Source organism: Salmo trutta, chromosome 22 (assembly GCF_901001165.1).
Source record: "Salmo trutta chromosome 22, fSalTru1.1, whole genome shotgun sequence".
NCBI classification, from domain to species: domain Eukaryota; kingdom Metazoa; phylum Chordata; class Actinopteri; order Salmoniformes; family Salmonidae; genus Salmo; species Salmo trutta.
In genome coordinates this window covers 50,514,841-50,529,923 of record NC_042978.1, presented here as the reverse complement: position 1 = coordinate 50,529,923, position 15,083 = coordinate 50,514,841, and the positions used below count along the sequence as shown (strand labels likewise).

Genomic DNA, 15,083 nt, shown 5'->3' with positions numbered 1-15,083 from the left:
TCAATAGCCTTGGTTTCTCAAATGACTGCATCGCCTGGTTCACCAACTACTTCGCAGACAGAGTTCAGTGTGTCAAATCGGAGGGCCTGTTGTCCAGACCTCTGGCAGTCCCTATGGGGGTACCACAGGGTTAAATTCTCGGGCCGACTCTTTTCTCTGTATATATCAACGATGTCGCTCTTACTGCGGGCAATTCCCTGATCCACCTCTACGCAGACGACACCATTCTGTATAGTTCTGGCCCTTCTTTGGACACTGTGTTAACAACCCTCCAGACGAGCTTCAATGCCATAAACACTCCTTCCGTGGCCTCCAACTGCTCTTAAACGATAGTAAAACCAAATGAATGCTTTTCAACCGTTCGCTGCCCGCACCTGCTCACATCACTACTCTGGACGGTTCTGACATAGAATACGTGGACAACTACAAATACCTAGGTGTCTGGTTAGACTGTAAACTCTCCTTCCAGACTCATACTAAACATCTCCAATCCAAAATCAAATCTAGAATTGGCTTTCTATTTCGTAACAAAGCCTCCTTCACTCACACCGCCAAACTTACCCTCGTAAAACTGACCATCCTACCGATCCTCGACTTCGGCAATGTCATCTACAAAATAGCTTCCAACACTCTACTCAGCAAATTGGATGTAGTCTATCACAGTGCCATCCGTTTTGTTACCAAAGCGCCTTATACCACCCACCACTGCGACCTGTATGCTCTAGTCGGCTGGCCCTCGCTACATATTCGTCGCCAGATGCACTGGCTCCAGGTCATCTATAAGTCTTTGCTAGGTAACGCTCCGCCTTATCTCAGCTCACTGGTCACGATAACAACACCCACCCGTAGCACGCGCTCCAGCAGGTATATCTCACTGGTCATCCCCAAAGCCAACACCTCATTTGGTCGCCTTTCCTTCCAGTTCTCTGCTGCCAGTGACTGGAACGAATTGCAAAAATCGCTGAAGCTGGAGACTTACATTTCCCTCACTAGCTTTAAACATCAGCTATCTGAGCAGCTAACCGATCGCTGCAGCTGTACATAGCCCATCTGTAAATAGCCCATCCAATCTACCTACCTCATCCCCATATTGTTTTTTATTTACTTTGCTGCTTTTTTGCACACCAGTATCACTACTTACACACCATCATCTGCACATCATCATCTGCTCATCTATCACTCCAGTGTTAATCTGCTAAATTGTAATTACTTCGCTACTATGGCCTATTTATTGCCATATCTCCTCATGCCATTTGCAAACACTGCATATAGACTTTCTTTTTTTTCTATTGTGTTATTGACTGTACGCTTGTTTATTCCATGTGTAACTCTGTGTTGTTGTTTCTGTCGCACTGCTTTGCTTTATCTTGGCCAGGTCGCAGTTGTAAATGAGAACTTGTTCTCAACTAGCTTACCTGGTTAAATAAAGGTCAAATAATTTACCGATAGGACCGATAGGACCGATAAGACCGATAGGACCGATAAGAGCAATAGGACCGATAGGACCGACAAGGCCGACAAGACCGACAGGACCGATAGGACCGATAAGACCGATAGGACCGATAAGAGCGATAGGACCGATAGGACCGACAAGATCGATAAGACCGATAAGACCGATAAGACCGATAGGACCGATGTGTGTGAACGAGTGACTATGCAGCAAATCTATCTGACAGCACCAGAGTGTGTAGACCACATAGAGAATATGACAGTCAGAGACACGCGGCCTGTTGTGTTGTCAGGTTCCAGAATGCTGAGGAACAGTTCATCATAACCTGTTGTGTTGTCAGGTTCCAGAATGCTGAGGAACAGTTCATCATAACCTGTTGTGTTGTCAGGTTCCAGAATGCTGAGGAACAGTTCATCATAACCTGTTGTGTTGTCAGGTTCCAGAATGCTGAGGAACAGTTCATCATAACCTGTTGTGTTGTCAGGTTCCAGAATGCTGAGGAACAGTTCATCATAACCTGTTGTGTTGTCAGGTTCCAGAATGCTGAGGAACAGTTCATCATAAAACATTGATATGATGAGTCATCCAGGACTGTTGCCCAGCAACCCCTTTCAGAGGTGCAGGCTGTTCAATTATCTCTTCCAGGCAGCATATAGACTGCTCCCCAGACAGAGGAGAGGAGGAGAAGAGAGGAGGAAAAAAATAAAATTGTAAGTGCCTATTAAGTGCTGAATAAAGTAACAGGGTGACCGTAACAAGCCATAAATTCCCTTGTGACAGGGGGGAATGGAAGCTTGTCGTGTTCGACGGAAAGTGGCAAACTGCACTCCTTTTCTAATTTCTAGGCTGTCTATTTTTACAGGGCTCACATGTTCTGCTCAACCCGCTCTGTTTTCCACCACAAAACACAGTAGAACCAGAACACCTGCTTTTACATAAAGAATAGAACCAGAACACCTGCTTTTAATCTATGATTTGACTATTAGATGTTCAACGTTTCTTTGGAGAAAAAAAATATTTTAAAAGAAATAGTTTCACTGTATTGAAACGAAAGTTCAGGTCACGTAAGAGGGTTGACCTTGAAATGAGTGACAGATGGAAATGAATCACTAATCATATGAAATAAATAATGTACAGAAATTACTGTCAAAGCAACAAAGATAACTAGGGCATCACAATGACGATGAAACATGGAGAAATGTTGGGGTTAAGAGCCTTAAAACGGGGTTTGCTAAACACTGAATGCTGAGTCCTGTGTGGCTCAGTTGGTAGAGCATGGTGTTTGAAACGCCAGTGTTGTGGGTTCGATTCCCATGGGGGACCAGTACGGAGGAAAAATGTATGAAATGTATGCATTCACTACTTTAAGTCGCTATGGATAAGAGCGTCTGCTAAATGACTAAAATGTTATTTAGTTCTCCATGTGGTCTATATTAAAGAGCACTTCATTAAATATAACAGGGTTTAATTCAATATTGGTGCAGAATTTCCACTTAAAATATCAAAGGGAAGCAAAAGGTACTCTTCCTGGAACGACCGATGGGCTAATAAGATTATTTTTTTGTGTTTGTGGTAAAGGAATAATGTTAATTAGTAATGTAATACAGTCAAATCTCCCAGAAAAATACACCTTTACTCCTAAATGCCCCTCCTGCTCCTAACCGTACCGATAATGTCCTTCCTTGGAGGGAATCTGAAGGGCAAGATGCATAGTGGCACTGGTAACTGTGGAGTTTGACACCACCACACACACTGGCACCTGCCAGTCACCTGGGAACACCTGCTGGATGAAAGGGCTATAAGAGGAAGGTCATTACATTGCTGTTACTGAATGGAAAAATAATCTAAACAGGATCCAATTGGGACGTCCCGACTCTGACGTCAACCCCATTGAAGTTTACATTTAAAATGGTTGAGATAAGGGTTAAGGTTAGGGTAAGGGTTAAGGTTAGGGTAAGGGTTAAGGTTAGGGTAAGGGTTAAGGTTAGGGTTAAGGTTAGGGTAAGGGTTAAGGATGGGGTAAGGGTTAAGGTTAGGGTAAGGGTTAAGGTTTGGGGTAGAGTTTAGGGTAGGGAAATCCCAAGGATACCGGATCTCTAACCGTTTTTGTACTTTATTCCAACAAGTAAAATATTCAAGGTTTTCTTATTACCATTATCCATTGAAATATGCAAACGAGAAAATAATAGAAAGATGCATAATTACACTAAAAGAATTTGAGCTTTAAAGCGCATGGGAAAGAGATTATAGCCCAGTTTCTTGCGGTTTCTTGAAACATTGCGCCCTCTTGTGGTCGGAAAGGTAAAGTGTAACGTCATTTCTCCATCTTCCGCCATTTATTACGCAACATCCGGTTGTGCAGCAGCCATTTTGTCTGTTCATGCAAGTCCACCCCTCACGTTCAAGAACTGCGTTCCCACTTCGAAATTACCCGAAATATTGTATTTATATCGCTTTATTTATACTATGTGGTACTTTAAAACGGATTTAAAAAATCCGTTTAATATTAAACGATCGAAGAGGACATTTTCTTCGAAATAAATATCGTAATTTGTGTTGTGCGCACGGATAATTAAAGGTTATGTCGTGCGAGGAAAGCTACTTAGCCATCAGACGTTATCTGTCCGACGAGCGGGAGCCGTACGCACCAGGGACCCATGGAAATACTAAGAGAAAGATTCGTAAAGCAGCCGCTTGTTATGTCGTGCGGAATGGCACACTGTACTACCAGAGAAGGCAGAAAGGCCTGGATGAATTCACCGAGTTGGAAGTGGTGTTGCAGGCAGGACGGAGGAAAGAACTTATCGACGAGTCCCACATTGTCGCCGGAGGAGAGCACCTCAACCAGCATCACACTTGGGAATCCATTTCTCAGAAGTATTGGTGGAGAGGTAAAATAGCATACGACTGTTAAATTATCTGGCAACACAAATGTTATTTTATCTAGGTCTGAGAAAATGCGTAAAACAAAACACCAGTTTTACAGTCTTCCCTGACAGTTCATCTGTGGCTAGTTAGATAGCGAACCATTTATTACATTTTAGTCTTTTAGCAGACGCTCTTATCCAGAGCGACTTACAGTGTATTTATTCACAGTAGTGAATGTATACATTTCATTTCATGCATTTAAAATAATAATTTTGTACTGGCCCCCCGTGGGAATCGAACCCACAACCCTGGCATTGCACACACCATGCTCTACCAACTGATTGGTCAATGCATGGTATACTTGTCAACACACACCACTCATCAATATTCAGATGTAATGCCAACCTCTCCACGTGCATGCCCAACATCTTTCAAAAACAGAAATGTGCCCTTAAATGAATTACATTTTTATTGATGTGATGAGACTAGTACTAATGCAGCATAATAATGAATGTGGAATACGTCTAGCAACTGCAGCTAGTGTGTGTGCATACTGTTCATTGGTAATACATTGTGCAATGTGATTTACCCTGTGTATCTATCAGGTATTCTGAAGCAGGTGAAGGACTACATGAGACAATGCAGCCAGTGCCAGAACAGACAGGACAGGAGGGGGCTACCGGAGGACGTTACCGGACCCAGACTGGTTGGCCGACCAGGGAAACGCAGGAGGGTCACAACGCCAGCCAGCGAGGAGGAGGAGGAGGAGGAGGAAGAGGAGGAGGAGGGAGACGATGAGATGGACATTGTGACTTCCATCCATCACAAGACCCGGAGCCCCAAAACAGTAGCCAAACACGAACTGGTCTTTGTAAGTGTTTCTGAATTCCTTTGGGATGTATGTAGCCTTATCACTTCAATGTAATATATTTTCTTTAGTCTATTGTCAATTAACAAGAAACATAACAACTGAGGAGGCTAGTGCATGTTAACATAACTGAGGAGGCTAGTGCATGTTAACATAACTGAGGAGGCTAGTGCATGTTAACGTAACTGAGGAGGCTAGTGCATGTTAACATAACTGAGGAGGCTAGTGCATGTTAACTGAACTGAGGAGGCTAGTGCATGTTAACATAACTGAGGAGGCTAGTGCATGTTAACGTAACTGAGGAGGCTAGTGCATGTTAACGTAACTGAGGAGGCTAGTGCATGTTAACGTAACTGAGGAGGCTAGTGCATGTTAACGTAACTGAGGAGGCTAGTGCATGTTAACGTAACTGAGGAGGCTAGTGCATGTTAACGTAACTGAGGAGGCTAGTGCATGTTAACGTAACTGAGGAGGCTAGTGCATGTTAACGTAACTGAGGAGGCTAGTGCATGTTAACGTAACTGAGGAGGCTAGTGCATGTTAACGTAACTGAGGAGGCTAGTGCATGTTAACGTAACTGAGGAGGCTAGTGCATGTTAACGTAACTGAGGAGGCTAGTGCATGTTAACGTAACTGAGGAGGCTAGTGCATGTTAACGTAACTGAGGAGGCTAGTGCATGTTAACGTAACTGAGGAGGCTAGTGCATGTTAACGTAACTGAGGAGGCTAGTGCATGTTAACGTAACTGAGGAGGCTAGTGCATGTTAACGTAACTGAGGAGGCTAGTGCATGTTAACGTAACTGAGGAGGCTAGTGCATGTTAACGTAACTGAGGAGGCTAGTGCATGTTAACGTAACTGAGGAGGCTAGTGCATGTTAACGTAACTGAGGAGGCTAGTGCATGTTAACGTAACTGAGGAGGCTAGTGCATGTTAACGTAACTGAGGAGGCTAGTGCATGTTAACGTAACTGAGGAGGCTAGTGCATGTTAACTGAGGAGGCTAGTGCATGTTAACTGAGGAGGCTAGTGCATGTTAAGGTAACTGAACTAAGTAGGACAGTGCATGTTAAGGTAACTGAACTAAGTAGGACAGTGCATGTTAAGGTAACTGAACTAAGTAGGACAGTGCATGTTAAGGTAACTGAACTAAGTAGGACAGTGCATGTTAAGGTAACTGAACTAAGTAGGACAGTGCATGTTGTATGTGATGTAGGCTACATGGACCTGCCTCATCTGTGTTTTTAGATGCTCATTCCTACTGTTTACTCTTATTCACTCACACAAAGAAACAAAAAAGAAATGGTTTGGTTACTAAATTATGGATGCATTGCTATACGTGATGAATATTGAAATTAGCCCATGAATTGGTGTATTGTTGTTTTCCAGGTGGACAGCAAGATGAGACAGTTGTGTTGCAGGTGGACAGCAAGATGAGACAGTTGTTGTGTTGCAGGTGGACAGCAAGATGAAACCATTGTGTTGCAGGTGGACAGTAAGATGAAACCATTGTGTTGCAGGTGGACAGTAAGATGAAACCATTGTGTTGCAGGTGGACAGTAAGATGAAACCATTGTGTTGCAGGTGGACAGTAAGATGAAACCATTGTGTTGCAGGTGGACAGTAAGATGAAACCATTGTGTTGCAGGTGGACAGTAAGATGAAACCATTGTGTTGCAGGTGGACAGTAAGATGAGACAGTTGTTGTTTTGCAGGTGGACAGTAAGATGAAACCATTGTGTTGCAGGTGGACAGTAAGATGAAACCATTGTGTTGCAGGTGGACAGTAAGATGAAACCATTGTGTTGCAGGTGGACAGTAAGATGAAACCATTGTGTTGCAGGTGGACAGTAAGATGAGACAGTTGTTGTTTTGCAGGTGGACAGTAAGATGAGACAGTTGTTGTTTTGCAGGTGGACAGTAAGATGAGACAGTTGTTGTTTTGCAGGTGGACAGTAAGATGAAACCATTTTGTTGCAGGTGGACAGTAAGATGAAACCATTGTGTTGCAGGTGGACAGTAAGATGAAACCATTGTGTTGCAGGTGGACAGTAAAGGCGTTACTACCTGTGTTATCTATCCAGGTGGTAGACAGTAGTCGTTACTACCTGTGTTATCTATCCAGGTGGTAGACAGTAGTCGTTACTACCTGTGTTATCTATCCAGGTGGACAGTAAAGGCGTGGTGAAGCAGTACCTTCCCAGACACGGTCAGACGATGCTGGACAAGCTGAACCAGCAGCGCCTCAACAACCAGTTCTGTGACATCACGCTGCTTATCGAGGGCGAGGAGCACCGGGCTCACAAGGCTGTGCTGGCTGCCTGCAGCGACTACTTTAATGAGCTGTTTATCGAGAAGGGAGCCGTGTCCAGTCACGAAGCGGTGGTCGACCTCTCAGGTAAGACGTGTATTTAAAAGTACACTGTATGTATACAAGAGTATGTGGACACCCCTTTCAAATGAGTGGATTGGGCTATTTCAGACACATGTATAAAAATCGAGCAGACAGCCCCATGCCATCTCCATTGGCAGTAGAATGGCCCGTACGGAAGAGCTCAGTGACTTTCAACGTGGCACTGTCATAGGATGTCACCTTTCCAACAAACAAGTCAGTTCGTCAAATTTCTCCACTGCTAGAGCTTCTCCGGTAAACTCGCCGCTATTGGACTCTGGAGCAGTGGAAACGGCGTTCTCTGAAGTGATGAATCACGCTTCGCTATCTCTGCAGTCCGACGGACGAATCTGGGTTTGGCGGATGCCAGGAGAACGCTACCGGCCCCAATGCATAGTGCCAACTGTAAAGTTTGGTGGAGGAGGAATAATGGTCTGGGGCTGTTTTTCATGGTTCGGGACCCTTTAGTTCCAGTGAAGGGAAATCTTAAGGCTACAGCATATAATGACATTCTAGACGATTCTGTGCTTCCAACTTTGTGGCAACAGTTTGGGGAAGGCTCCTTCCTGTTTCAGCGTGACAATGCCCCCGTGCACAAAGCGAGGTCCATACAGAAATGGTTTGTCGAGATTGATGTGGAAGAACTTGACTGGCTGCTCAGAGCCCTGACCTCAACTCCATCAAACACCTTTGGGGTGAATTGGAACACTGACTGCGAGCCAGGGCCTAATCACCCAACATCAGTGCCGGACCTCACTAACGCTCTTGTGGCTGAATGGAAGCAAGTCTCCGCATCAACGTTCCAACATCTAGTGGAAAGCCTTCCCAGAAGAGTGGAGGCTGTTATAGCAGAAAAGGGGGGACCAACTCCATATTAATGCCCATTATTTTGGAATGAGATGTTCGATGTGCAGGTGTCCACAGGCTTTTGGTCATGTAGTGTACTATTCGTGTATACGATTTAGCATGTGATCCCTGTGGGACTTGAACCCACAACTTTGGTGTTGATAGCACTATACTCTTACTGAACCACACAGGAACACATGGGGACAGACACCAGGAGGGCAGCAGTACTTCATTTAGCATGGGGACAGATGGGGTCAGACACCAGGAGGGCAGCAGCATGGGGACAGATGGGGTCAGACACCAGGAGGACAGCATGGGGACAGATGGGGTCAGACACCAGGAGGACAGCATGGGGACAGATGGGGTCAGACACCAGGAGGACAGCATGGGGTCAGACACCAGGAGGACAGCATGGGGACAGATGGGGTCAGACACCAGGAGGGCAGCATGGTGACAGATGGGGTCAGACACCAGGAGGACAGCATGGGGTCAGACACCAGGAGGGCAGCATGGGGACAGACACCAGGAGGACAGCATGGGGACAGACACCAGGAGGACAGCATGGGGTCAGACACCAGGAGGACAGCATGGGGACAGACACCAGGAGGACAGCATGGGGACAGACACCAGGAGGACAGCATGGGGACAGACACCAAGAGAGCAACAGTACGGTATTAGTCTGTTTCTGGAGTGGTAGTAACTAATTCTTAGTGTAATATAATGAAAATGCATGAATATTACCATCTTACTGAAGTGTTTTTTGTCAGAGGAACAACTTACATTACATTTTACATTTTAGTCATTTAGCAGACGCTCTTATCCAGAGCGACTTACAGTAGTGAATGCATACATTTCATTTCATACATTTATTTTTTCTTCCCCGTACTGGTCCCCCGTGGGAATCGAACCCACAACCCTGGCGTTGCAAACACCATGCTCTACCAACTGAGCCACACTTGTCTCTCTCTCTCTCTCTCTCTCCCCTCTCAGGTTTCAGCAAGGTCAGTTTCCTCCCCCTACTAGAGTTTGCATACACCTCCAACCTCTGCTTCAACTTCTGTGTGATGGCCGACGTCGCCACGCTGGCTCGACACCTTCTGATGGCAGAGGTCCTTCAGATCTGTGAGTCCGTCCACAAGAAGGTAGAGGACCAGAAGCTGATGGTCTACCAACAAGGAGACATCCACACTGTGTTGTCCAGCCAACCTGTACCCCAACAGGCCCTGAATGAAGACCCCGGGGCCTACATTATGACCATCGGGAGCGACGGCCATGCCGTGGTCACTCATACCGGGCTAGCTGGAACAGGGGACGACCTGGACTCCTTGTCTGTCATGGCCCACACAGCAGAGTCCTTCAGAGGGGATCTGACGTCTGTAGTCACCCAGGCTCTGGGAAGTGAACCAGAGGAGACTATGACCGTGGTTGGAGAGGCTGGGTCAGAGACGGTGACTCTAGTCACCCACAGTAGCCAGGCCCGGGTAGGCGAGTCGGTCACCCTCATCTCCCCTACCGGAGAGGCAGAGACCATGACGGTGGTGACCCACAGGGGCCAGGCCGGAGCCACTGAGTCCCTGGCTGTGGTGTCAGCGTGTCTGGCCCTGGAGCAGCAGCCGCGAGACGGGGACGAGGGAGATGGGTCTCCCCTTTCCACGGAGCCAGGGGCCTTCCTCATCAGTGTGGACCCAGGGAAGGTGGCCCCTACAGACGTGGTCCATCTGGCTGTAGTGACACTAACACCACAGGAGAATGTGTCATCATCGTCATCATCAGCGTCCCAGAAGGCAGAGCCAGCGTCCCAGAAGGCAGAGCCAGCGTCCCAGAAGGCAGAGCCAGCGTCCCAGAAGGCAGAGCCAGCGTCCCAGGCCTCCCCCAAGCCTCCCCCTGCTCCACAACTCCCCAAGAGGAAGAGAGGGCGTCCTGCCAAAGTCAAACAGGAAGTTGTGGCGGAGCCTACTGTTGATGAGGTGGTGCCAGAGCCAGTCTCTACTCCTGCAGAGGAGATGCAGGAAGATATGCAGGGGACCCATGACCCTTATAAGAGACGCCTACGGCAGCGCTCTGTTGGGGAGGGGGGGTACGTCAGACTACACATGGGGCTGGAGAAGGACAGCGCCCCAGTACCCACACAGCGCCCCAACACCCCCAAGGTAGACTATAACACCAACATAATCAGAATTACTGTCCGTGAAAAAACTATTTTCCTCCTTTCTGATTTTCTCTATTTTTGCATATTTCTGACACTGAATGATACAGTTGAAGTGGGAAGTTTACATACACTTAGGTTGGAGTCATTAAAACTCGTTTTTCAACCACTCCACAAATTTCTTGTTAACAAACTATAGTTTTGGCAAGTCGGTTAGGACATCTACTTTGTGCATGACACAAGTCATTTTTCCAACAATTGTTTGCAGACAGATTATTTCACTTATAATTCACTGTATCACAATTCCAGTGGGTCAGAAGTTTACATACACTAAGTTGACTGTGCCTTTAAACAGCTTGGAAATTTACAGAAAATAATGCCATGGCTTTAGAAGCTTCTGACAGGCTAATTGACATCATTTGAGTCAATTGGAGGTGTACCTGTGGATGTATTTCAAGGCCTACCTTCAAACTCAGTGCCTCTTTGCTTGACATCATGGGAAAATCTAAAGAAATCAGCCAAGATCTCAGAAAAAAAATGGTAGACCTCCACAAGTCTGGTTCATCCTTGGGAGCAATTTCCAAATGCCTGAAGGTACCACGTTCATCTGTACAAACAATAGTACGCAAGTATAAACACCATGGGACCACGCAGCCGTCATACCGCTCAGGAAGGAGACGCGTTCTGTCTCCTAGAGATGAACGTACTTTGGTGCGAAAAGTGCAACTCAATCCCAGAACAACAGCAAAGGACCTTGTGATGATGCTGGAGGAAACAGGTACAAAAGTATCTATATTCACAGTAAAACGAGTCCTATATCGACATAACCTGAAAGGCCGCTCAGCAAGGAAGAAGCCACCGCTCCAAAACCGTCATAAAAAAGCCGGACTGCGGTTTGCAACTGCACATGGTGACAAAGATCGTACATTTTGGAGAAATGTCCTCTGGTCTGATGAAACAAAAATAGAACTGTTTGGACATAATGACCATCGTTTTGTTTGGAGGAAAAGGGGGAGGCTTGCCAGCCAAAGAACACCATCCCAACCGTGAAGCACGGGGGTGGCAGCATCATGTTGTGGGGGTGCTTTGCTGCAGGAGGGACTGGTGCACTTTACAAAATAGATGGCATCATGAGGAAGGAAAATTATGTGGATATATTGAAGCAACATCTTAAGTGATCAGTCAGGAAGTTAAAGCTTTGTCGCAAATGGCTCTTCCAAATGGACAATAACCCCAAGCATACTTCCAAAGTTGTGGCAAAATGGCTTAAGGACAACAAAGTCAAGGTATTGGAGTGGCCATCACAAAGCACTGACCTCAATCCCATAGAAAATGTGTGGGCAGAACTGAAAAAGCGTGTGCGAGCAAGGAGGCCTACAAACCTGACTCAGTTACACCAGCTCTGTCAGGAGGAATGGGACAAAATTCACCCAACTTATTGTGGGAAGTTTGTGGAAGGCTAGCTGAAACGTTTGACCCAAGTTAAACAATTTAAAGGCAATGCTACCAAATACTAATTGAGTGTATGTAAACTTCTGACCCACTGGGAATGTGATGAAAGAAATAAAACCTGAAATAAATTATTCTCTACTATTATTCTGACATTTCACATTCTTAAAATAAAGTGGTGATCCTAACTGACCTAAGACAGGGAATTTTTACTAGGCTTAAATGTCAGGAATTGTGAAAAACTGAGCTTAAATGTATTTGGCTAAGGTGTATGTTTTCACTGCACTGTAGATGGAATTAGCTAGGATAATGCATTAGTCTTACAGAGCAGGCGTGTGTGTGTGTGTGTGTGTGTGTGTGTGTGTGTGTGTGTGTGTGTGTGTGTGTGTGTGTGTGTGTGTGTGTGTGTGTGTGTGTGTGTGTGTGTGTGTGTGTGTGTGTGTGTGTGAGGTTTCACCCATCCTAACTGTTCTGTATCTCTCCCCCGAATATCTCCAACACCCCTAAGAAGAGAGACGGACCCGCAAAGAGGCCAGTTAAAGTGATTCAGGCCGCGGCGGCACTGGTTGGTATGGAGACCGTTATCCAGACAGACATGGAGGAGATCCTGTCAGTGGAGGGCGTGGCAGACGGAGCTGAGCCTATCACAGAGCAGGCTGTGGGGGAGTGGCCAGAGCATGGCCCTGCCCATCCAGACAGAGGGAGTGAGGTGGCGGGAGAACACGCCTGTTCAGAGTGTGGACTGTTGTTTCATCGACGCTACGCTCTCATCATGCACACACTCAAACACGAGAAGACCAGGCGATTCAAGTGTAGTGTACGTACCAACAACACTGTTCTCCAGATCAGAGACTATATTAGTGTAGTGTAGCAACAACACTGTTCTCTGGATCAGAGACTATATTAGTGTAGTGTACCAACAACACTGTTCTCCAGATCAGAGACTATATTATGTAGTGTAGCAACAACACTGTTCTCTGGATCAGAGACTATATTAGTGTAGTGTACCAACAACACTGTTCTCCAGATCAGAGACTATATTAGTGTAGTGTACCAACAACACTGTTCTCCAGATCAGAGACTATATTATGTAGTGTAGCAACAACACTGTTCTCTGGATCAGAGACTATATTAGTGTAGTGTACCAACAACGCTGTTCTCCAGATCAGAGATTATATTAGTGTACGTAGCAACAACACTGTTCTCCGGATCAGAGACTATATTAGTGTAGTGTACCAACAACACTGTTCTCCAGATCAGAGACTATATTAGTGTAGTGTACCAACAACGCTGTTCTCCAGATCAGAGACTATATTAGTGTAGTGTACCAACAACACTGTTCTCCAGATCAGAGACTATATTAGTGTAGTGTACCAACAACACTGTTCTCCAGATCAGAGATTATATTAGTGTAGTGTACCAACAACACTGTTCTCCGGATCAGAGACTATATTAGTGTACGTAGCAACAACACTTTTCTCCAGATCAGAGACTATATTAGTGTAGTGTACCAACAACACTGTTCTCCAGATCAGAGACTATATTAGTGTATGCAGAGCTACCCTGTACAGGTCTGTTGCTGTCTATATGTCTGTCTCAGAGTCATGTAAAATGACTGGCAGTCATATGGCTTTGATGTTTTTGTCATATATCAGTGATTTGTTCTCGGTGGGGAGTTTTGTTAAAGTTATCCCTCTTTCAAGTTTGTTTGCCAAGTGTAATAAATACAGTACATTAGAAATCCTGCTCAAATCTCCCCCCATCTCTCTCCCTCTCTCTCTCTCTCCCTCTCTCTCCCTCTCTTCCCCTCTCTCTCTCCCCCTCTCTCTCTCTCTTCCCCTCTCCCCCTCTCTCTCTCTTCCCCTCTCTCTCTCTCTCTGGTCTCTCTCTGGTCTCTAGTTGTGTAACAAGGAGTTCCAGTACGCTGCCTCTCTGAAGGCCCATCTGACCAGACACAAGCACCAGAAGAGCCAGAGGCCCACCCTGGTCAGGGTCCCCCATCCCCACGGTGAAGAGGGCCTCGAGGTGGACGGCAGGGCCAAGGGACGCACCAAGAGAGAGTTTGTCTGTGACATCTGTGGAAAGACTCTTCCTAAGCTGTACTCTCTGAGAATCCACATGCTCAACCACACTGGTTAGTGAATTTCCCCCTTTGTGGACTTAGGTGGAAAATCCTTCTATAAATCCAGTCTTTCTCATTTCTTCCTCCTCGTTGTTATTGTTCTAATGATCATTTCCACAGGGGTGCGTCCCCACTCCTGCAGGGTCTGTGGGAAGACGTTTGCTCATAAACACAGCCTGAAGATGCACAGAGGTCTTCACGACGCTGTTAAACAGTTCCACTGTCTGCTCTGTGACAAATCCTTCGTTAGTAAGAGAAGTCTGGAGGAACACACCAGTATTCACACAGGTCTGTCTATATACATTACAGTTGACCTTACACATCCCTTTGTCATATACTTCTGAGACGATTTTAAATCAGAGCTGTTCTGCAAAGAAAAAAAGGCCTGGCAAGGCATCTACCATGGTTTCTAGAAAGGCCGGTGTTTGGTGTTTCGGTGGAAAACGGTGTCTCTGGCACCTCACCAGAATCTACCATAGGTGTTATTGTTGGGTTGAGATCTGGTGACTGAGACACAAACCCCCCTATGCTCCTTCCAGACGCCTCTTTCAAAGTCACTGACATCTCTTCTTCTAGCCATGGTAGCCAAGATAATGGGGCAACTGGGCATTTGTTTATACATGACCCTAAGCATGATGGGATGTTCATTGCTTCATTAATAAAGAAACCACATCAGTGTGGAAGCACCTGCTGTTTCCCTCATTTAGTCGTGCTTCCTTTTATTTCAGCAGTTACCTGTAGTTTGATTCAGAATCTTATGGTCCAATCTCTGTTAAGTGTTCCAGGTGAATCTAAGTATCTCTGGTTATAATATCTCTGTTAAATGTCTTCCAGGTGAATCTAAGTATCTCTGGTTATAATATCTCTGTTAAATGTCTTCCAGGTGAATCTAAGTATCTCTGGTTATAATATCTCTGTTAAATGTCTTCCAGGTGAATCTAAGT

The 15,083-nt window shown here is 45.8% G+C and overlaps 1 protein-coding gene and 1 long non-coding RNA gene across 4 annotated transcripts; both read left to right on the top strand.

The window, feature by feature from the left end:
* Positions 1-3,821: 3,821 nt before the first annotated feature.
* On the top strand, positions 3,822-15,075 carry LOC115158904 (zinc finger and BTB domain-containing protein 11). 3 transcript variants are annotated; one of them, XM_029708331.1, is made up of 8 exons: positions 3,822-4,341; positions 4,924-5,189; positions 7,351-7,582; positions 9,413-10,572; positions 12,526-12,834; positions 13,917-14,151; positions 14,260-14,427; positions 14,925-15,075. In XM_029708331.1, exons 1-8 carry the CDS (start codon positions 4,032-4,034, stop codon positions 14,948-14,950), a joined length of 2,706 nt encoding a protein of 901 aa, XP_029564191.1. In that variant the 5' UTR covers positions 3,822-4,031; the 3' UTR covers positions 14,951-15,075. The 3 variants fall into 3 exon arrangements, with proteins under 3 accessions (XP_029564191.1, XP_029564190.1, XP_029564189.1); XM_029708330.1 differs by lacking the exon at positions 14,925-15,075 and having other exon boundaries at positions 12,529-12,834; positions 14,260-14,819; XM_029708329.1 differs by lacking the exon at positions 14,925-15,075 and having other exon boundaries at positions 14,260-14,819.
* On the top strand, positions 5,229-7,038 carry LOC115158905 (uncharacterized). The gene is made up of 2 exons (XR_003868776.1): positions 5,229-6,736; positions 6,900-7,038. It is a non-coding gene; the product is annotated as an uncharacterized LOC115158905 (long non-coding RNA).
* Positions 15,076-15,083: the final 8 nt, after the last annotated feature.